Source organism: Lichenostomus cassidix, chromosome 7 (assembly GCF_008360975.1).
Source record: "Lichenostomus cassidix isolate B80296 chromosome 7, HeHo_3.0, whole genome shotgun sequence".
NCBI classification, from domain to species: domain Eukaryota; kingdom Metazoa; phylum Chordata; class Aves; order Passeriformes; family Meliphagidae; genus Lichenostomus; species Lichenostomus cassidix.
Window position 1 is genome coordinate 13,374,863 of NC_139488.1, and position 22,068 is coordinate 13,396,930.

Consider the following 22,068-nt stretch of genomic DNA (forward strand, 5'->3'; position numbering starts at 1 on the left):
ATAAGGTGTGGTGTCTGCATAATTAGGTTCCTTCTAAGAAGTCGACCAGTATTTTATTTAGTAGTTCTTTGTGAAAATAAGTATTTGTATTCAGCAGAACTCAGAGCAAGGTGGAACGAAGTACATTGTTTCTATGTGTGCTTCTTTGAACACACAAATAATGACAGTAAGTAACAGATCTCTGGGGGTTTTTTATATTTTTATTGTGGTATTTACAAGTTCATAATATTTTTTATTTCTGGATGCATTGTAACAGACAGCTTTTTGATTCATGGAAAGTGACAACAATGTCATTGTGAGGCTGCTAGATAAGACTGATTGGTATTTCTGGTAAAGGTGATTATAAGTTAGTTCAATGTATTATTTAGCAGTCTGACAGTTTCAAATAGTCTACAGAGTTTTGTTCAGTTCATGCATTGTTCTTAGTTAAAAGCTGAGGTTTATTCTTACTGCTACAGAAAAATAAACACAATTTGGCTTGATTTCAAAGCACCTATAGAAATATTAACCTTTCTTTCGTTACAGAACTATCTTTTAGGGAAGAAAGAAACCTCTGAGATGGCAGACAGAAATAAAGAGGTCCTACTAGAGGTGAGAATGTCAAACCAAAAAAGACATAGTGGTCATTTTGGAGCTTGAAGACAAGCTGCAAAAGGGTGTGGTGATTGAAATTGATGGGCGGAGCTGAATGTAATTCTGGAAGACTGTGAATGGAATGTGTTATATCTGAGATAATTGATGTTTTAATGTTACACTGTTTCAGATGTGATCAGTTAGCAAAAACTTTCTGTATTTACTTTAATATCTAAAATACCATACACAGTGATAATCAAATTGAGGTTGCCTGTAGCTATGGCTAAAACCATTAATTTCAAGTTGAAATTTGCAGAACTGTCACCTGGTTTTTTTGACCTGTGGGGGTAGAGATTTTTTTACTGGCACTTTCCAAATTTTTATTTTCTGCAGAATTCTAGATCATGGGTTTAGTGACTGGTCTAAGTTAATATTTTAAATTTTGATAATAGGCAAAGTAGTTAAACATTTTTGCAATTACATTTTAAAATTAAAAAGCCAAAACCTGAATTGTAAGAAATGCATGACAGAAAACTAATTATTATCAAACACGTTAACCAGTTTGCAGAACTCAGGGCATGAAATTGTGGAGCAAATAAAGCAAACAGTAAATACAGCCTTCATAAGCTGAAAATTAAATATTTTTATGACATGGCTGAAGTGCCATAGGTTCCTTTTGATTTCCAGAATAATGATTATGATTTACATAGTTACAAAGAAGTAGAAATTTGGAGTATTTAATTTTGGATTAAACTTAATACAGTTTAATTTATAAGTAGCATATGCATGTTATTAGTATATTGTTAATATGGGTTTTAATAAGTGTTTGTGTTTACTCTGAATCAAAAATAGTTTGAAGCCACAACATTCAGAGAGTTATAATTCTACTTAATTCTTTCTGTCATCTAGGATTATTCATAGCTCTCTGTGCTGCATATTAATCTGGAGTGTATTTAAAGCATTTGGGTTTTCTCTGTTTGTTCTTCACAAATAAAAGCTGGGCAGAAGTAGTAGTGTTGTGGGAAGTTAGGAGCAGTGAAGTACTCCTGGAATAAATTACAGCCCTATCTGGTGGATGCACAGTTAGGTTTTGTGAGACTATATTAGGTGACCTCATGACTTTAAAGCCAGTAAAGCCATTGGGGGATCTCTTACTGGGAAGCAGTGGTTAGGAAGTCTTTACAGTAGCTGCTAATGATTTTTTTGTCGTTGCACTGAGCAAATGCTCAGATGCCCAATCATGTTTGTTTGAATTACTTTATTGCTTCTGTGATTGATCTGCAGTTCATATTGCTGGGTGAAAAAAGAGCTGTCCCTGCTCTGAGTGCATTCCTTAGATAAAGAATTTCAGTCATGCAAAGCAAACCACTGCACGCTCTCTCTTCTGTCTGTTTCCCAAACCACTGTGTTTATCGGCAGGAATGCTTCTGCGGAAGTTCTGTAACTGTGCCAGAGATTGAGGGGGTTTTGTGGCTGAAAGAGGATGGCAAGAAATCTTGGAAGAAACGTTACTTCCTTCTTCGGGCTTCTGGAATCTACTATGTCCCTAAAGGGAAGGCGAAGGTATGCCACTTAAAGCAATTGCACGTAATTGTTTATTTTGGGTAAACAGTGCACACAAGTTAGCTTTAAGGTTTCACTTAACTGTGCCTTTCCAAGTCCCGCATCCTTTAATTTAAAGCCTATCTTTATCATGGAAATATTGTCTGAATTATTGTGGCAGCATTTGACATGAAGGGTGTGACCCCAGTTTGAAAATACAAGAAGACAGGGGTCTGCTTCTTAAGTCAGTTTAGGGTTAGGTGTTAAGAAATACTAGAGGACAAGTTTTTGGTGGAGCTAAGCCAACTTGGCTCAAGCAGAATTCACATGGAGGACCAAATTGCACTGCAAATGTCCATCATGAAGTATCAGACTAACTCCACTATCAGTCTGCCTAATTTCATTGTGTTTAATTTCTTCATATAAATGGGATCCTTTTTGGACCAATTGGTGCTACATTTTTTTGAAACTGGTAAATAAAATTCCATTTCTTCAGGGTCACTTATTACTGTTCTATCAATAATGTAAAGTAAGTAGAAAGCCACTACAAATACATTACAGCTTCAAGGCTGAACTACTGTGAGTTCAAGTTGTCCATAAATCCATCAGTCTTGATAGCATCAACTGATTCCCAGTGCAGGAAGTCCACCTCCCACACAGCTGGAAACAAAGAGGAAATCTCTATCAGCACAACAGCTCCCTTTAGAGCTGAATATGTATCAGATGTTCTTTCCACAATCTTTTGCTTCATTAAACAATCTGTCTGCAAATAGCCTGTTGAAATTCTTCATGCTACACTCACTGCCAAACATCTTTAGAATTCTACTCACAGTCACACTGGAATTTGGGCACCTTGATTATTACCAAGCTGAAATGTAACCAGTGGCTACTAACTTCCTGGTCAACCAATCATAGTTACTTTCTCCCGATACCTGCTCCGAATAAATATTAGTAGTCCAGTGTAAAATGCTGTCAAAAGGCAAAATGCAGACAAAACACAAACACCACTTTGAACTGGAAAAAGGATATCCTAGTTAAAAATGAAGGTGTGATGCAAGAGTTTATGCATAGCTGTATCTCCTTCTTGTGTTGGTAGTTTTCAAATCAGATTGAAACTAATACTTTACCTTAACTAGACCTTATATTAGTATCAGATCTTAGCATTAGACTGATTTTGTCAATGTGCATGGATTTTTATAAAGATATTTTGTAAATTACTGTTTCTGTATTTACCAGGTCTCACGGGATCTTGTGTGCTTTCTACAGCTAGACCATGTCAGTGTTTACTATGGACAGGACTATCGGAACAAATACAAAGCACCCACAGACTATTGCTTAGTGCTAAAGGTAACACTGCAGCATCTGGGTATACCCTGATTATGCTCTTACTTGTTCTGAACCATCAGTTGCTTTTCATTTCATTTTCCTCTGGTTCTTGGATATGATGTGAACAGTCAGTGAACAGTTGTTGCCTGTTCTCTATGCTGGTCATGACTTTGTAAACATTTTCATATTGCCCTGAATTGTTTTATTTCCAGACTGATGAATGCCAGTCTATTTCGTTGTTCATCCTACCCTTAAACATACGCTAAACTGTTCTTTTCCATTTGGCAACTCTATACCTTACAACTCTTTAGGCTCAATGAGATAATACCCCTTGAAATGCTAATTCCAGGGAGTTGCCATCTTCTCAGTGTAGGTCCAGAGTAGTGCAGGAATTTATATTAAAGATTCAAATCTACCCTTTGTTGCCCAACCTGAGGGAAAGAAAATGCTGTAAAGGAGGCAGCTTCTGAGTATAAAGGACAACTAGAAAGAACAAGTAGTGAAAAATGTTATATAACTAGTGACCTGATCTTAAACTGATCTAATAACTTGAGTGCATCAAGTTATTTTAATTGCATCAACACATCTCCTACTTTCTCTTGACTCCCACACGGTGTTCAGAATGGTGTCAGTTCCTGCAAGATAGCTGGGTACCAATCTATTTTAAAACAGGTTTTCACGCCGTGTTCACAGCAAGTAAAGTGTCTTCATGGATTTGAAATGGTGCCAGTAAGAAGAGATGGTTATAGCTGCACTTTTCCCCTCCCTGATCTGTGGCTCATGTGGTGTTGTGTATGTCAGTACATTAGACCATTCTGTGTGCCTGGAGTGTGTGGCTGCCTGTCCTGTGCCTCAAAAAGGATTTGATTTTCCAGCGGACAGGGCAACATGTCTTTGAGCCCACTGGAGAGACGCTGAATATTAAATATGGGACATGATACTAGTGGAGAAAATACACAGCTGAAACTGGAAGTATTTTCCATGTTCTTATAGGTCATTGAATGCAATAAAAAATATCAGTGTTTGTAGGTATTTATAAATTCCTTGAAGTAAATTGATTTCTTCTGCTTACCTGTCACTTTTGTCTATATCATTTGGACAGGTTAATAATAAATTATTTTTTCAGTCTTTTTGACCACACTGAGTAAGTAGATTTTTTTTTTTAATTACTGTCATTCAGAGCATAAAATATGATGGTAAGATTAATAAAGACACAAAAATGTGTCAAAATTATCCCTTCAAATAAATTAATGGGGTAGCTTTAGTTGGGTAGCTTACACCAAGTGAAGCTATATTTTCTGTGTGGAACTGACGAATCACCAAATTATTATATTAAGCAGGATTCAGTTCTGCCTTTATCAATTCTTACAATGTTACAGCAATGTTTTAAATTAGTACAAATATATAGAAACAACACAGGTTTTTTAATAGAAATACAGTTTTGTGCCATAAAGACTCACTGAGCTGGGAAGTATCTCCTTTAGGACAGATGAATGGCAAATACAAACCAGAGGCCCAATTCTCTGCTGAAGAGTAGAGATTGGATTTGTCCAATCTGGACTGGATTTGTCTTTGTGTTGCCTTTCTTTGTTTATATCAAAACTTAGTGTGCTCAAGCTGTGCTGTCATTCCATGTAACATTTGTGTGCTAGTATATGATGTTAATTCCTTGGTCCTGAATGTTAGATTTCTGAGAGGTTCTTCCACTTCTATATAACCAAATTTTTGAACAAATGCAGGAAAGAGCTAGCTTGTTAGTTAAGTAAATGTATTTGCTTCTATAAACTCTTCCTTATTATACAACATGTATGTGAAGGAGGCTGGTAGTGAAAAATAAAAGCAACTATCTACTTCAATAAGGAAATTTGTTACATATATTGTGTTTATGGAGGTAAACATCTTATGTTCATTTTAAAATAATTGTGTAGAAGGTGAGAGGATAAAATATTCTGAAAAAGCTTAAAAGTTCTTTGATATATTTCAGACAGTCATTAGTAAAACTTAAATAGCTATGATCATCAAGCAAAATTCTATTGTGTCACTGAGCTTAAAGCCAACAGAGGAGATCATAAGAACTGGAGTACTCAGAGTTGCCCAAACAGCCGAGGGACCTGTAACTTCTACAGCATGGACAGGAAACAACTGAATAATCCACCCAGAATGATTTCCAGTGTCTGATTTTTGAAAAACGTGCATTTCTTTCTTGACTGCTGAATTGATAAATACAGTACCTTTTCTTTTTTATACAAGCATGTGGGAGCAGCAAGTATTTTTAGATGATAGTCCTATATCAGTAGGGTGGGAACCTTGAAGGCTCTACAAGCTGAAAATGGAATTACGGTTAACACCAAGTCATTTGGGGAGTGTGTCACTTAAGCCTGAAAAGCCAGAGAAGATCAGTGTGTTTATTTTCCTCTAATTTGGCTTTTTTTGTGTGAGAGAGAGGTGAAATATTTGTCTCTGCCAAATGGTGAGTCAGTCCATAGGTACAGAAGACTGTTGGTAGGTAGAAAGTACTACAGCCCTACAATAGTGAAAGACTTGCCCTTTCTTAGTGTTTCAAACCTGAAATCAGTGCATGATGGACACACTGCCAGTCTGTGTGTGAAGCAATCCCCATTGAAATTCACCTCCTGAAATTCTCTGGAACATTTTTAAGTGGGCTTAAATACAGACTATTGTTGAAGAGCTTCATTAAACAGCATTAAGTTTATCTGTATAGACCTCAACAACTCAATGGCTTTCCTTGCATTCCTAGCTATTAAAACATTGATGAAAATGTACAATTTTTTTGCAGCATCCTCAAATCCAGAAGAAATCCCAGTATATCAAATATCTTTGCTGTGATGATGTAAGAACTCTGCACCAGTGGATCAATGGCATCCGCATTGCTAAGGTAATCTCCAGGTAGTGTTGCACTGGTGTCATCAGTAGTTGTCATCACCTGCTTAAAACTATTTACAGTTGCTTAGCAAAACAAATGGTAAATTTAACTTCCCTCTTTAACTATTCTGACCATGAACTGTAAAATCTTCTTACATTTTTCATTCCTTAGCAAAATTATTAGGCTTTGTTATAATAATTCAGTAATTGGGTCTTAGTGTCTAGTTTCTGCTGCACCCGTCACATGACACAGTTCTGACATACATCATGGACAGATTTTAGCCACCTCCTTTCAGATTTTTTTTTAAGAAAAGGCTTATGGGAAAAGAGAATTTAGAAAATAGAGCTGTTTTCCAAGATCCTCAGCTTGTCTTTTTTCATTGGGCTATTTCTTGCTTGACACTGCCTCTTCTAGCATAAATAAATTGTTTTTCTTTTATTCAGCAATTCACTAATAAATATTGCTTGAATTCCTAAACATAGAACCTGTTGTTGCTTTGGTGGGGCTGATGGGAGGAAAGATGTGATAGAGAAGTCAGAGGTGGAGCTCAGCAGTCTGAAAAGGGTGCACAGCCTTTACACAGTTGTTTAATTTGTTTGTCATTTTGCTTAGTATGGGAAGCAGCTATACATGAACTATCAGGAAGCATTGAAGAGAACAGAGTCAGCATATGACTGGACTTCCTTGTCTAGCTCCAGTATCAAGTCAGGCTCCAGCTCATCTAGTTTGCCAGGTAACAATGTGATCTATCTCATAATACAAAGATTCAATTAACCTTTTTTATCATCTGCTGTCTGGACACCTCAAGAGAGACTATTGCAGGAAATGGACTGTTTCTCCAAAGTTTTTTATGCTATGTTTAGTCTAAAACAAAGTCTTTTATGCTGTGTTGTAGTCTATAACATACATCTATATATAAACACACACAGGTAAAAACCTGTTTTGCTATACTACTTGCAGTGGTGTATGTATTTGAAATATGCAGTACTTTCTTGTTCACCTCCAAAAGAAGTGTTTTTCTGATACTGAGGAGAGGAAATATCATTCTGAATTCCTGATGCCTATGTGGTTTGTTGTCTGAAATATTTCAAATTGCACAATGACAAATAGCTCCTGCCCCAAAGGCAAAGATCCAAACAATCTCTTTATAGAAAACTTTGAAAATACTGTTTCTATCCCTGTGTCAAACTGTGCATGCCTGCATTAATGTACTCCTGTTTACCTCTCAGCAGAACTGGGGCTGGTTTCTTGTTGCACATAGTTTAAAATTGGTAGATGGTTTATACAGTGTAATTTCACTGTTCAGAGCTGACTGATGCTTTGGTGGGTTATTTAGATTCTTTATTGAAAATGTGCTGTTGTGTGAAGGTGTTTTGTCCAGCACAGATAAAGGTCAGGAAGTAATGCTTCTGTATTGGATAGGTTCAGAAAGTAGCCTGTAAGAATGAGCTAAAGAAATTCAGCCTAACTGGGAAGGTACCCTGTTGTTTCAACTGTGTGGCATAGCATAAATTGTTGGCTGTTGACAATTTCTCCGTCCAAGCTGGCTGTTTTTATGATAAAGTGTCAGTTCTTGTAGGGAGCTGAGCCACAGCCCACCAGCCATGCATGTTCTGCCAAAGTTGCATTCCAGCCTATGCCTACATGCTACTTTTTCCCAGGACAGTTTGGGATTACACAGAAAGCAGGTGCCAGACTGAATGAATTGGTCTGGCAGTGCCTGCTGCTGTCTTTTCAAGACACCCTGTGGATCCAGAGCATCATCTGAGTTGGCTACTTGCAGGATACTCATCATTCCTTCTCTTCTGTTGAGGAGTGGGTCATTGGAAGCAGTCCTGCCTTGGCTGGTGTAGGTTGCCTGTCCTCAGCCTATGCCCAGCATCTGTTTCTAAGGTTGTGCTGGAGACAGCAGGCTGTGTGCACTGCATGAAATGGGGCTTTTCCCAAAGAGCTGGAGCTGTGGCATGGCTCAGAACCCATACAGCTGCAGTGTGCATTTACTTTGAAACATCTGACATGCTCTCATCCTTGTGCAGCTTCAGGTTTGGTTAATATCAGCTATCTGTTGCACTGTGTTGTTTTCCAGATGGTAGTGCCCTGGATGTGAGCTAGAGTTTATGCAGTCACTACTGGGAGCAATGTCCTCTGGTGGGATAAAATGTTGAACAAGCACACTGACATGGCTCTTACATTCAGAAACATATGCTAACTGTTCCTTCACTTTTTTCTGAACAGAATCTCAATCAAATCATTCTAATCAGTCTGACAGTGGAGTTTCTGACACCCAGCCAGCTGGACATGTCCGTTCCCAAAGTATTGTCAGCTCCATGTTCTCTGAGGCCTGGAAACGAGGCACTCAACTGGAGGAATCCAGCAAGGTAACAAGAAGACTTTAGTTTGAGAGCCAGCACCCAACAAAATGTATGAGTAAACTGTATACAGTACAGGGTGCTGTACTTCTTCCTCCTCTGTCTTGAGAGGCATTTCTTCTCTTTTTTTACTCTTACATTGTTGATTTACACTGCTATATAATTGTTTTTGTAGGATTCACTTTTTCGGGTAATTCAGCCCTGCAACTTCCTGTTCTTTCTTTTATTTGTGTGCATAGAAGCCCTTTGTTCTCTGAAGGCATTATACAGCCCCTCTCACATAGAACTAATGTAGAATGAACACTAAATAAAAAGATAAGCTGTTAACAAGTTGAATGAAATTTTTTGACTAAGATCTCTCTCCAGTTAAGTAGCCACATCTTTTCATTGTAAAGATGTGAATAGCAGGGGCTGAAAGCGGGTACATATATTTAGAAGTACCTCAGTAGTCTTTACTCAAAAATTTTCTGTTATATTAGGTGGAAGTGGAAACAGTAACCTCAGATATGGTCAAAACAAAAGTACAGAAATAGTCAGTTGTGGATTAAGGCAGATGTGGTATTTCCTGTTGCTGGTAGAGAGTTACAAAAGATTTTAACCCATTGAGGCTGCGGCTTAGGTCTGTCGTGGTTTAGTTAGTTGTCTGTTCTTTCTCTGGTAGTTAGCTGGGGAAGATTTCCAAGCACGGCAGAAATTCCACTGTAGCTGGTTTGTTGTCATGTTTGAAGGAATCTCCAGGTTCCTGAACAGCCTTCATGTCATTAACTGTAGTGTAGCTACATGTGGAAGTGCACTGTGAGAACCTGTTGTTACTTCTGTCAGTTCTGAATCTTCCACAGACCCCAGGTTCAAGCTAGAGAAGCAAGCTTTTTAGAACTAAACCCATGGGTCAATACACCTGGCCACTGGCGCTACAGATGAATAACTAAAAATAAGATAGCACACCACCTTTTCAAATAAAAAAGCATATGACAATGTGAACATTGACATGACTGCATCCTTTGGGATTCATAACTTTGCTGCAGTGCCTGCTGGCTTGGAAATTGTCTGATTCTAATAGTAATGTAGTACTCTGTCCAGGAATGTAGCTTGCTAAATTGTGGTCCAAGCTTTTCTACTGCATGAGTGCAAGACGTGGTGCATGTCCATCAGCAGATGGCTTCTGTATAGGATACATCATTTGGATGGGTATAGGATGCATCATTTCTGCAGGAGTGGGACAGCTGCACAAGATGGGGCATTTGCTAGCAGGTACGCAACAGAGGTGAAAGAGTACTGCTGTGAGAAAGATGATGTTACTGTTTCCTCAAGTTTTGGGTTCAGTGTAAAAATCCTGCTGCTACATACACTCTCTGTGAGGTTTTAAGCAAAAGTTTGAAGTTCACTACGTTGGGGTTACTGTTGTTCTTTATCAAGTCTGTAGTGCTGCTGGTAATTGCTCATCTAAGTAAACCCCAATGCTACCTGCTTAAAGCCATGTTAAAAACAAAATATTCAGAATGCTTCCTGTTGAGGGCCATCCATGTATCAAGATTTCATCAGTTTTAATGCCTTTTTGCAAATCCAAAAAAAGGTATATTTATTCACCTCATGCATAACACAGGTAAATGGATTGCCCTAAAACTTCCAAAGAATCCAAATGAAATGAACTGTGTAAACTTACAGAAGCCATGTTAAACAATTGTAACTGAATTGGTGACAAATTTACTTTCAGTGAAACTACAGTGTAAGTCTGGCCTAGGGAACTTCAATAACTAGGAAATCAGACTGGCAGTGGAAAATGTTAAACTATATGGCAAGAAAGGCAACAGCAATGTTGAAAAATGGTAATTTACATGAGAAGGTGTTTGCAGTGATACTGAGATGTGCTGGTTTAGGCAGATTAGTCTCCAGTTGTCTCAGAGGCAGCTTTGCTACAGTGCTTTGGTGACAAAGCTGGGTTAAGAAGTTCATGTGGGCAGGTTGCTGCCATGTGGCAGAACTTTCCAGGATGTCCCTTGCGCAACAGCTTGCTCCCACCTGGCTCATCTCGCTCGGCATAGCACAGAACAGAGCATGCTGTGGCTCAGCAGGGAGATGACATTGATGCTGGCTCTCCAGGCAGGGTGTTGTACTAGTGGCTCAACAAATTAATAATGGGCAAGTTCCGCTGACTTGTACCAGTTGCCAGTAACTTCACAACAATTTCTTGAAGCTGAAAACATACTGAGATTTCTAGAGGTCTGTCGTATTTGTCCTAAATTTGCTAACCAGTCCAAAAGCATGGGAAAAGAGATTGCAAACAGTTCAGTTGCAAAAGTTTGTTTTCTTAGGAAAAAATAGCTAAAAAAAAAAAGGCACAGTTGATTTTTAAAAAATACGCTATTGTTTTTATAGCATTTTTTTAGAATTCTAGTTAGTCATGAAGATGCATGTTACAAATAGGAATTGCTAGTACCCAATAAGTAATTTCTCAAGATACATAGAAGGACATCACATAGGTATAAGGACAGAAAAAGGACAATGATCTCTCTCAAGGTGCTTCTGTAAACAAAGTACCACTGAATATGTTTCTGGATGTTGACATTTGATTCTGTGGAGATGGAAGGGGCTCCCCTTCCTGAGACTCACAATAGTCTTTTCTGTGTCCTGAGTGTTTAATTTGTTCACTGTAAGAATTACTATCTTCAGTGGGTATGAGGAAAACACCCCTCTCTTTCAAATCTGTCTAAGATTAGGAAAAACTTTTCCCAAGATGCAGATAATCCATCTGCGTCATATTTGACAAGATTGCTCTTTGCCCAAAGAATACCATTCGTCTGTTCACATTGTTCACAGTTGAGCACTGGAGATCTCATTGTGTCTTGTTTTGCTTTGTTAGATTTTGAACACATTGTTTCAAATGGGATGCTACAACAAATACCCAAATTCGTGCTCACTGTGTCTGCTTTAAGGGACAAATTCAAGATTCTCCAGGGTCTTGCCGTTCAGGGATAGCTATTCTGTTATGCCTTCATCTCCCTCTCTGTCTGTTTTATGCCGCCTTTATTTTTCCTGTTGCCTTTTGCTGTCTCAGGTTTCAAAAGCGAAGCTCAGCACAACTAAGGGCAGCACACCCGTGGTGCTTTATACAGGGCACACTTAAGGTCAGGTGGTGCTAATTGAAAATTCATTAACCTGGGTGATTGGGAGAATGGTAATTTATGGACTAACACTTGCAAGAGATCAAGATTTCTCTGTTTTGTAATGTGAGCACCTTGATTTAGTTCCAGACCTGTTAATACTCTTGCCTTCCAGACCTAATGTGACAGGTAGAGGCACACCCCATGTTTCTTGCAAAATCACTGTTTATTGCTTCTGACTCTAACCCTTTTGGTGGAGTTCTGCACATACAGACACTGTGCACCTGTGTTTAGACCAAAGCAATATGCAAACGTGCTCTTCCCATGCAAATGAGCGTAATTGGGCTAACTTATTGCAAAGTGTCTACTAATAAGGTATAGGTACCCAGTGTGGTCAGTTGCCATGGTGGTGGTGTATTTCTAATGCATGTTTCTATGCTGTGCACTGTGAAATTCATAACTTGGCTTGTAGCCAAAACACTTTGTGTTAGGAGGATGTTTATAAATTTGAGTAATGCAGTTACTGTTTTAATTTTTAAGAGGAATGTCGGCTTACAGTTTTTGAGAAACAACTTAACTTGAGCAAAACCCAACAAGTAGACTAAAATACTGCCTGCTGCTATCCAGCTGATCCTTCCCTTAGTCAGCTTTTCCTTTTTACCTTATTTTTTCTGCTTAACATAATATTTGCATGTATAACTTTTCTTTCCCAAGTTTACTTTGTTTTGCAGATGTCTAAATGTTTCCTTCTGGGGAAATTTTCCTAGGAAAACTTGGTTCTCCCTCTTTTTCCCTATTTTTTCCTTGCCAGTCTTGGATAGCAGAGCATGTGGAGAAGTATCTCAGTGCTATTCCTGTGCAGAGCTGACTCTCAGTGTGTTTTAGAGCAGTTCAGGATTTCTGCATTTTGTAACACTGAACAGTGTAAGGCCTGAACTAACAGATGAAAGGATTTGACATGCTCTGGGAGGCCGTGTGTAGTTTGATTCCAGTCGTACTGAGCTGAGGTGTCCACAGAGCCTCTTGCTCTGCCTGCTGTCCTATGTCATGGCCTGTGGTGGTCTGGAGGGTCTCTGTTTGGGTCATTGCTCTTGCCCAAAGAGGCCAGCGGTTCTCGCTGGGTCCCGCTGCCTGCCCCACAGGAGTAACAAGGCTGGCGTATTTTACCCGACAGCCTCGTTTGGAGCAGACTTGGCTCCACTGAATTTTGCTGCCTCCCCTCCCGGCCTGCCCCATCCCCTTGCATGGTCCAGCCTTGTCAGTGTATGGAATTGTTTCTTGCTCCAGTGTTTTGCTAATACTTCTTGCATGCTCTAATCTGTGACTTAATTTTTAATGACAGGCACATTTAGACCTTGACTTTCTAATCTCTTTGTCTCTTTCCCCTCTCTCCCTCCTTCCCTCTCTCTTCTGTTTCTCCCTATCCACTTTCACTAAAAATCCCTTCCCCATAGGCCCGAGTGGAGCCTGCAGGTCGGCCCTTCGTGTCTGTGGCAGCTCCCGTGTCCCCGCAGACGAAAGCGGTGACCCCCTACGCAGCATCGCAGCCGTCCCCGCCGCTGCCGCCGCCCCCGCCACCGCCCCCTCCTCCCCCGCCGCCACCGCCCCCACCGCCCCCGCCCCTGCCCAGCCAGGCCGCCCCGTCCGCGGGCTCGCCCGCCACCATGTTCGTCAAGTACAGCACCATCACCCGGCTGCAGAACGCGGCCCAGCACGGCGGCCCTTTCTCCAAAGCTCCGGCCGCGCAGCAGGCCCCGCCGCCACCCCCGCCCTCGGCAAAGCCTCAGATCCTGGTGCCCCCCAACGGGGTCATGCCGCCTCCCCCGCCCCCACCGCCGCCCCCCACGCCGGGATCGGCCATGGCGCAGCTGAAGCCGGCGCCTTGTGCCCCCTCCGTGCCGCAGTTCACGCCGCCGCCGCCGCCCCCCAAGATTCATCAGGTTCAACCAAATATAATCCAGGCCACAGCTGCCTCCTCGTTGCCACCGCCACCTCCTCCTGTGCCTGCCCCCCCACCGCCCCAGGCACCCCCAAAGCCTGTCACGGCAGCTCTGCCCCCTCAGCCTAGTGGGAAGGCAGCGTCACCAGGGGTCACACATGTCACTCCCCCTGTGAGTGTGACTGCTCCCTTGCCCCCTGCAATAAAGAAACAACCAAGTGTCACTTCTCCCCAGGTGCATCCTCTGCCCCCAGTCCCTCCTGGCCCCACTCCCCCTGCAACGTTCCCAAAGCAGCAGAGCTTCTCAGTAAAGCCTCCTCCATCCCCTCAGTCCCCAGTGCCATCGGTGGTGAAGCAGATAGTCAGCCAGTTTCCACCTCCTCCCACACCACCTGTCACTGAGCCCCAGCCTCTGAAACCCCTTCCGCTGAGTGTGGCTCCACAGTCACCTCCAGCCGTGAAGGCAAAACCCAAATGGCAGCCTGCTGCTGCTCCCTCACCAGATTTCCCCCCTCCTCCACCAGAGAGCAGTTTAGTGTTTCCTCCTCCACCTCCTTCCCCAGCTTCCTCTGCAGGTTCTCCCCCTCCTGACAAATCAGGGTCTCCAGTCAAAAAGGCCGGCAAGACTTCAAGCCCTGGAGGGAAGAAACCGCCTCCAACACCTCAGCGCAACTCCAGCATCAAGTCCACGAGCTCCGCTGAGTACCATGAGTCCAAGAGGCCTTCAGTGGACCGCCTTGTCAGCAAATTTGCACACTCACCAGAACCGTCAGGATCTCCTTCCAAGGAGTCATCACCTCCTCCAGCCCCTCCAAAGCCAGGAAAGCTCAATCTTTCAGGTGTGAGCCTGCCCATTGTCCTTCCACAAGGTGGGATCCCAGCCAAGGCTTCTGCTCCGAGTGCGTCTGGAAAGGAACCTGTGGTTGAATTCCCTTCACCACCATCCGATTCAGACTTCCCACCACCACCACCTGAAATTGATCTTCCACCCCCACCAGTAGAAATTCCGTCTGTGTTTTCAGGCAGCACCTCCCCAAAAGTTGCTGTTGTAAATCCCCAGCCTCAGGCATGGTCAAAACCATCTGTGAAAAAAGCCCCACCACCCACACGGCCCAAGCGGAACGACAGCACCCGACTGACCCAGGCAGAGGTTGCAGAGCCTCCGGCGCCAGCTGCCCCGCAAGTGCCCACATCGCCCAAGTCCAGCCTTAGCGTTCAGCCGGGATTCCTGGCAGACCTCAACCGGACGCTGCAGAGGAAATCCATCACCCGGCACGGCTCCCTCTCCTCGGCACGGATGTCCAGAACAGAGCCCACCGCCACCATGGACGACATGGCCCTGCCTCCGCCCCCACCAGAGCTGCTGGCTGACCAGCAGAAGACAAGCAGTTTTGGGGGCAGTCATATATCTGGCTATGCAACATTACGGAGGGGGCCACCCCCCGCGCCTCCCAAAAGGGATCAGAACACCAAGCTGTCACGGGACTGGTAGTCAGTCCCCAGGGGCCAGTGCTCTCCGTGACTTGTGGGCTGCTCCGTGATTGGCCAGCCTGTGATTTTGCGCACTTGGAGAGAATGTGGGGTGTGGCTGATAGCCCCATCAAAAGAGGTGATCTCAAACTGCAGCTAAGGCTAAATGTAAAGACATTCCCCTTTCATGGCTAGATTAAAAACGGAGAGGGGGGGCTTAGGGGTGTTGATATTTTATTGGGAAAAGTGGGTAGAGAGGTGTTGGCTTCACTCTTTCAGTTTCTTTTACCCTTCTTATGGATTGGACCAAACCCTCATTTTCTTACTTTTTCTGCATTTAGGGGAGGGGGAGGGAGATAATTTTTTTTGTAGTGTCTGTCCACGTGAGACATGTTTGTGCATGTATTATAAGTGTAGGTATATAATATATTGTGATATATTTCGTCGCAATTATAGAAGATAACCAGAATGTTTTTGTAGAACCGTATTTATTGTTTCAGTCAGTATATTATCTGGAATCGGACTCTAACTGGTCAAATCTTACCACAAAGATGGAGATGTAGGGGGCACTTTAAAGAAAGGAGCTAAAAAGCCCAAACCCACAAACTTCTCAGCAGTTTGTGGTGGGTAAATTGTGCAGAGCTGAGGTGTTTGGCTGGTAACTGTACATTGTCCATTGATTGAAAAGTACAGATGCAACATACCAAAACATTCTGGTCATAATACTACTGAAAATGAGTATGTTCAGAGGAAAAAAATAGATTTTATATATAGTGGGCTGGAGTGAAATATATTTATACTATAAAGAGCCTCCCCCTCCTTTCAAATAGTTTAAAAATATACACTGATACAAATTATTTCAAACTTATTTGTCCATGCAGTTAAGTAGGATAAATATATATTATTCCAAGCCATTATGCATTCTAACTGGATAGTAGGCTCAATCATTTGTTTTTATGGCTGAAGATGAATATATTTGTGTTAACCCCTTCTGAAAGCTGCCAGGACTCCTGCAGTCGAAAATCCTGTCAATCATCAAGGCTGACCCGCGCTGATCCATGAGCTGTCCGTGTAATTCTTACCCTGAATGAACAGGTAGGTTTCTGTAGAAAGCATTATGTGCTCACACAGGTGTGCACAGCGTCCAGTCTCACCTGGTCTGTGCCTGGTAAGATGTAGTGTCTTTACAAAAACAAGTGTCTGGAACTATGTAAAGAAAGTATTGTTTGTAATTGATTAGAAATTGTCAGGAAACTTTCCCTTCTCGAAAGAGAGAAGGGAGTGGCAATTTCAGGACAAGCAGAGTAGGAATTCTCTCTTTTGTTTGAGCCGCCAGAGACTGTGACCAGTGCATTAACCTGTTTATTACACAAGTTGCACTTCTAGCAGTCAAGGAAGAAGGCTGGAAATGAAACAACCTTAAGAGGCAATAACATTTGCTAGGAATGTCATCTAAGGGCCCATATGAGTAGAAAATACACTATTGATTTGCTTGGATTTTTGTTAGTCACTGATTTGTAATCAGTCACCAGATCAAGTATTGACAGTCCTTTTCCTTCAGTAGCTACTTCAGTAGCTTGGTTGCACAGTCTTACCCACATATTTAGCCCTTGTGATAAGGTAGGGCAAGTGTAAGTGGTCTTATGTATCATTGCTCATTCATTACAGGGTGGTGGTACACAGCCTTTGTAAAACAACATAAATAACTTGGACTGTACTTACCCCATCTTCAGCTGTTACAGCTTCCCTTGTCACCATGGGGATACTGTCAGTAGGCTCATAGGGCAAATAACTTCACTGTTTGCTTACTTTTTCTCTAAAAGCAAACTTTAAGTGCTTTCTTTTCCCCAAAGAATGAAACAAAGACAGCAGCTTGACCTGGCAGTATCCTCACATGTGTAAAACCAATATAAACTAATTTCTCATTAGAGCAATTCAGGATGATAGATTTAAGAAATATTGTGATATTGTCTCCCATTCCTTTTTTTGATAAAGTTTTTTTTTTTTAAATCAAAGTAATAAAAGTCTTTGTGAATATTTTATGAATAGGAAAAAAAGTTTTGCTAATTTGAGGCAGAAAATGACACATCTATAACTATATAGTTTTACATAGGTGCATCATGAAAAGAGAAAAATTAGTGGTGCTGTCTCTGCTGACCTGTTTCATATGATTTTTTTTAAAATCTGTTTAAGCACCTCTGGAAGTTGTTTTAATATTTCAGACTAGATTTTTTGAGCAATAAGAGTATATACCATTGTGTGCGTTTTTAAAGCACTGCTATGGGAAGGCACTTTTTTGTATCTTTCAAATTGTTCACCAAATTTTGTTTCTACTATTTTTGTGCTTACAAAGTGTCCTTAAAAGCATTTGCATTGTTGATTTTAAGCATGCTCAGTGTAGCTGGTGACTAACTTCACAGGAGGGTTGTTAAGCTATACTGCAGTTCATGGGTGCTGTAATTTTCAACTTTGGTCCTCTTGCTGATTTGTACTGTACGCAGCTCCTGGGACTCAGACACACCAGTGGGCAAAAGGTGCTCGGTACAGTCGTAACTCCTCAGCCCTTAGTGATGATGGGTAAGTGGGCACATCTCCTGCTCCCTGGCTGATGATGCAGCATGTGCTCCCAGATGAGAGCAGTCAGGGAATTCTGCTTGCCCCACCTTTCTTTCCCCAAGACAGCCTCACTGGTGTGTGTCAGTTCCAGCCCTTTTATTTTAGTTCAGTGCAGGTACCTCGGGGCTTTGGACTTGGCACAGCAATGTTTTGAGTGCAATTTCTTCAGAGGCATTTGAGCTTTGTTCTCATTTTCCTGTGCCCACATTCATTTCCCCAGTATCTCTCCCTAGGCAATGAATCCATGCTTTCTGCTGTAGGCTGCCAGCAGCTTGCTGGGAGGCAAGCAGTGTAACTCTTTAAGTCTGCAGCAAAAAGAATGAATGTAAGCAAAGGTGGCACCCTGTATTCCTTCTAATTACAGTTTCCTTCCTAAGCCACTACTGATCCAGTGAGTGGCTGCAGCTTGCTTTCTCTTAGCTGAGCATGGAAATTTGGCTACAGTGTGGTTCAGACAACCTGGTTGCCTTTTCAGGTTATGAGATACCCCCCCAATAACTTGCTTTTCAGTGTATTTACTGGTTTTGTGACAGTAAATATTTACACCTTATTTGCAAGTAAGTTATTTTCCTCTGTGTGCAGTGGTTTTATAATTACACCATTATATTTACTTATATCAGAAAATTAAGGGGCTGGATTTCAGACACACAGGAAGAGGCTTGCTGCTACAAACCTGGGCAGTAATCTTTTTGGCGCTGTTAAAATGGGCATGTGAAGGCTGTGTTCATACTCCAGACACAAAGATAGCTGATGCTTTAATCCCAAAATACTACTGAGTGTACAGCTGTAGTTGCGTTACGTGAGGAAGCGCATGGGCTGGGACACTTGGTAAGGTGGGTGGCAGGGAAGCCCTGCTGCTGCAGGGGCAGCTGAGAGAGCACAGCTGTGTTTGTTAATCTGTTCCATATTTGGCCTTTGTTTTCCCTCTGCCTTGCAGAGTACCATCCACCTCTGAGCAGCTGGGCCCTCTTCAGCCAGGTTTCTGTGCCTGCAGCCCAGGTGAAAAAGGCAGGGAGCTATACTCAGACACATTACAATTCAGGTGCTGGGGAGTTGCTTTGAAAGGGAAAACCAGGCTCTTCTAGCAGCACTAAGCTTAGATGAGAAATTATTTTTAAAACCAAAAAACCTACAGGTTCTAAGCTAACCACAAGCAACATGTCGGAGGTGGCTATGCTAGGGGTCCTGTTCAGTCTTTTAAAACCTGTAGCTGGGAGAGGAGGTTAGACATAAGTGTCTAAATAATTCTGTTATTTTCTATGGAAGAGGAAGTTTCCTGCTTCACCCTGCACAGTGGTTTCCTCCTGCGGCAAGCCACCACTGACTGCTTCAACTTGGTGATGACCTCAAAGCCAAAGAGCTTCTCTCCTGAACTTACTCTGCAGTTGCCTGCAGGGCAACAGTGACTGACTGACATCAGGGAAACAAAGTGAAGGTACCTGGATCATTTGGTTTCAGGTCTGATGGGAGAGGAAGTAGTTTTTTCAACAAGTGCATTTTAACAGTTACTGTTCTGGGCTTGCACATTTAAAGGTTTTCTAATACCTTCCCTTCTGTGCCCTTAGGCAGCCAGGTAAATAAGCTCAGAGATAAAGTGTGGCCAGTCTTCCTCTCAGTTAAAATTATTTTTTCCACAGTTTAAGGAACCAAAAGTGCCATTTCAACAGCAGAAGGGCAAAAGAGAAATTTTCTACTTTTTACGGAAAACAGCATAGAACCAAATTGTTCTGCTTCAGTGCTACCACTGCAGGTAAATTTGTTTCTTATTCAAAATAAGATTTTAAGTGGGTCTTAATATGAGTATTACTTCAATCAATGTCATGTTAAAAGCGGTGGCACTCCAGAGAAGTAGTATAAATTCCTGGCAGAAGGGCGTGAGGATGCAGCCAGAACATGGGAGTTTGGTTGGTTGTTGGGTTTTCCTTTTCCTTTTTGCATAGTTAAGGTGTAGATTACATACTGGGTCACGCAGTGCTCTTCAGCTGTAGGTGAGTCTTATGCCTTTGGGGCCCATTTGTGGCTCCTGGTGTTGAGCTTTGCATTCATTCCCTTGCACAAGTGGGGCAGACTCCAAACCAGACAGCTTTTAACACTACAAGAGATAGTTTCTCTTGGACGTTTTTTGCCAGGTGCTGGTGAGGTATTAAGCTTCATTTTGGAATTCTGAGTTTGTCTAACTTGAGTAATTTTCCTTTCTGAATTTTCTTTCCTTCAATTTAAATATGCCCATAAAGACTGACCAAACCAGGATTTTGTTGCAGGGGGCAGCACTCACTTAATACTGTGACACAGGCTTGGTCTAGTTTTGAAAAGCTTAAGACACTAAACTGCAAATGAGATGACAAACATATGCTTATCCTGCACAATGTAAATTACTTTAATTGCCACTAACCATGGGGAAAATAGTGACTTGGGTTAATGATCATTTGGTGCTGTGAGGCAAAGGACTCAGTAAGCTTACTATTGAGCAGATGTATCTTGGGTGAGGGGAGTTAAGAGAAGGTGGAAGAGCAGGCGGAACAGGAACTGGTGCTGTATGCACAATCCCCCATGGCAGGGACTTAGTGAGAGAAATTAGTGAGAAGGACCTTCAGTAACAGATTGTGGACACTACACTCCCTTAATTTAAATGCTTGAAGGCAACTTGCCTTTTAGGAGATTTTGGAATTCTACCAACTGTTCGCTACAGTGGAAAATAATTTCCTCCCAGCTTTCCCAAGACGCCAAAGATGCATTCAGAGCTAAATTCCAGGTAGGCAGGTGTGTGTGCACCAGTCTCAAGAGGCCAAGTTGCCAGGAGTCTCGTGCTGCTGATCTCTAGCCTATGTCTGGTGAGAGAACAGGGTGCCACTGTTGTTGTGTGTCCCTTGCCTTTAACCAACACTGGGAACTGGGTACTCAGTTGCAAAGGACAGTTTAGCAAACAAAGCTGTGCCCATAGCACCCTGCTGCTGATCTGGTGCAGCACAATAGAGCTTGTACTTCTAAAAAGCTAAATGTTTTGTCACAAGTTGTAATTGGAAATCTTGGGCCTCCTAGTGGACTGCAGTGGACCAGAAATTAACTGGAGCAGCAGTTTGGTTTATGGCTTACACTAACTGTTACCAGTCACTGGGAATATTCTGTATAATACTGGAGATGCAAGTGTAAGAAGTGTCATTGCAATGATGATTTGTCTGTGCAGCAAACTTGTGCTGAGTGCTGTAAATACATTCATGTTTACTGCTTTAAAAACAAAATTGCACATTTTATCTTTCAATGGGATTGCCTCCCCTCTTCATCCCTTTCCAAAAAAAAAAAAAATAAATAAATCAAAGCTCTTTTAGACTGATAGCTTCAGGTTGGGGGGAGCTTTGCCATATTATAAATATATATAAATATATGTATAAATTTACTTTTTTAAGCATGAGAGAGGACAAAAGAAATACTACATTATAGAGTACCCAATATAGATCATTATACAATGGAATATGCACAATTCAATAAAGATGTAGTTAAATTTAATAATCTGTTTTAATCCTCTGTCTTGCAATTTTCCTTTTTCATGAGCTCAGAACCCACTGTTTTCAGGTGATGACCCCCTCTGTAGGGGTCAGGTGGCTGACGGCCTACAGCTTACCATTTCTGTGCTCACTGCTCACTCCAAATAAAACTGCTTTTATTCCTTTGCACATTTTTTTCCAGTGGGTCAGAGCTGGCTGTACCAGCCATGTGGTGCACACCAATTACAGGTCTAAAGAGGACCGAGTGTGAAGGCTCACCTTTTCCATCTGCTCCTTCAGGCTTGCAGAGTCCTGTACAGCTCTGCTCACAGAACAGCTGCTGGCTGGTAAGTGCTGCTGCGGCCCCTCTCTGGGGTCTGTGGGGAATGCGGCTCTGTTCCCCTGCCCTGGGATATATTCTCAGCCTCGCCCTGCAGCTCTCAGCAGCAGAGATCTGAGAATTGCATCAGCCATTGCAGGAAAGGGGGAGTCACACACAGGTGGAGGAGCTGCTGAAGGCAGCAGGCTAGATGCCAAGGTTTATACCTTTGCTGTGGGAAGTGCTGTGCTCAGAGATCCTCAGGGACAGGATTCCTGCACACACAGACCAATCTCCCTGGCTCCAGTGTGTTGAAAAATCTGTAGCCAAAGACAAGGAATGTGACACGGCTGTTGGCACGCTCACAGAACACAGGGGGTGTGCTTTGTTCGTTTTATTTAGGGCTCATAACAAGAGGGTTTAGTACACAGCAACAGTTAATTCCAA

General features: G+C 42.1%; 1 protein-coding gene across 4 annotated transcripts in view; it reads left to right on the forward strand.

The window, feature by feature from the left end:
* RAPH1 (Ras association (RalGDS/AF-6) and pleckstrin homology domains 1) overlaps positions 1 to 21,327 on the forward strand; it is an 84,400-nt gene extending 63,073 nt beyond the window's left edge. For 3 of the 4 annotated variants that reach the window (XM_085066265.1, XM_085066267.1, XM_085066266.1), the window contains 7 exons: positions 526 to 591; positions 1,993 to 2,136; positions 3,352 to 3,462; positions 6,239 to 6,337; positions 6,938 to 7,058; positions 8,561 to 8,703; positions 13,250 to 21,327. In XM_085066265.1, the coding sequence (XP_084922391.1) occupies positions 526 to 591; positions 1,993 to 2,136; positions 3,352 to 3,462; positions 6,239 to 6,337; positions 6,938 to 7,058; positions 8,561 to 8,703; positions 13,250 to 15,226 (2,661 nt within the window). In that variant the 3' untranslated portion in view covers positions 15,227 to 21,327. The remainder of the gene's footprint in view (positions 1 to 525; positions 592 to 1,992; positions 2,137 to 3,351; positions 3,463 to 6,238; positions 6,338 to 6,937; positions 7,059 to 8,560; positions 8,704 to 13,249) is intronic. The other variant, XR_014853446.1, reaches the window with a different exon arrangement.
* The last annotated feature ends 741 nt before the right edge of the window (positions 21,328 to 22,068 follow it).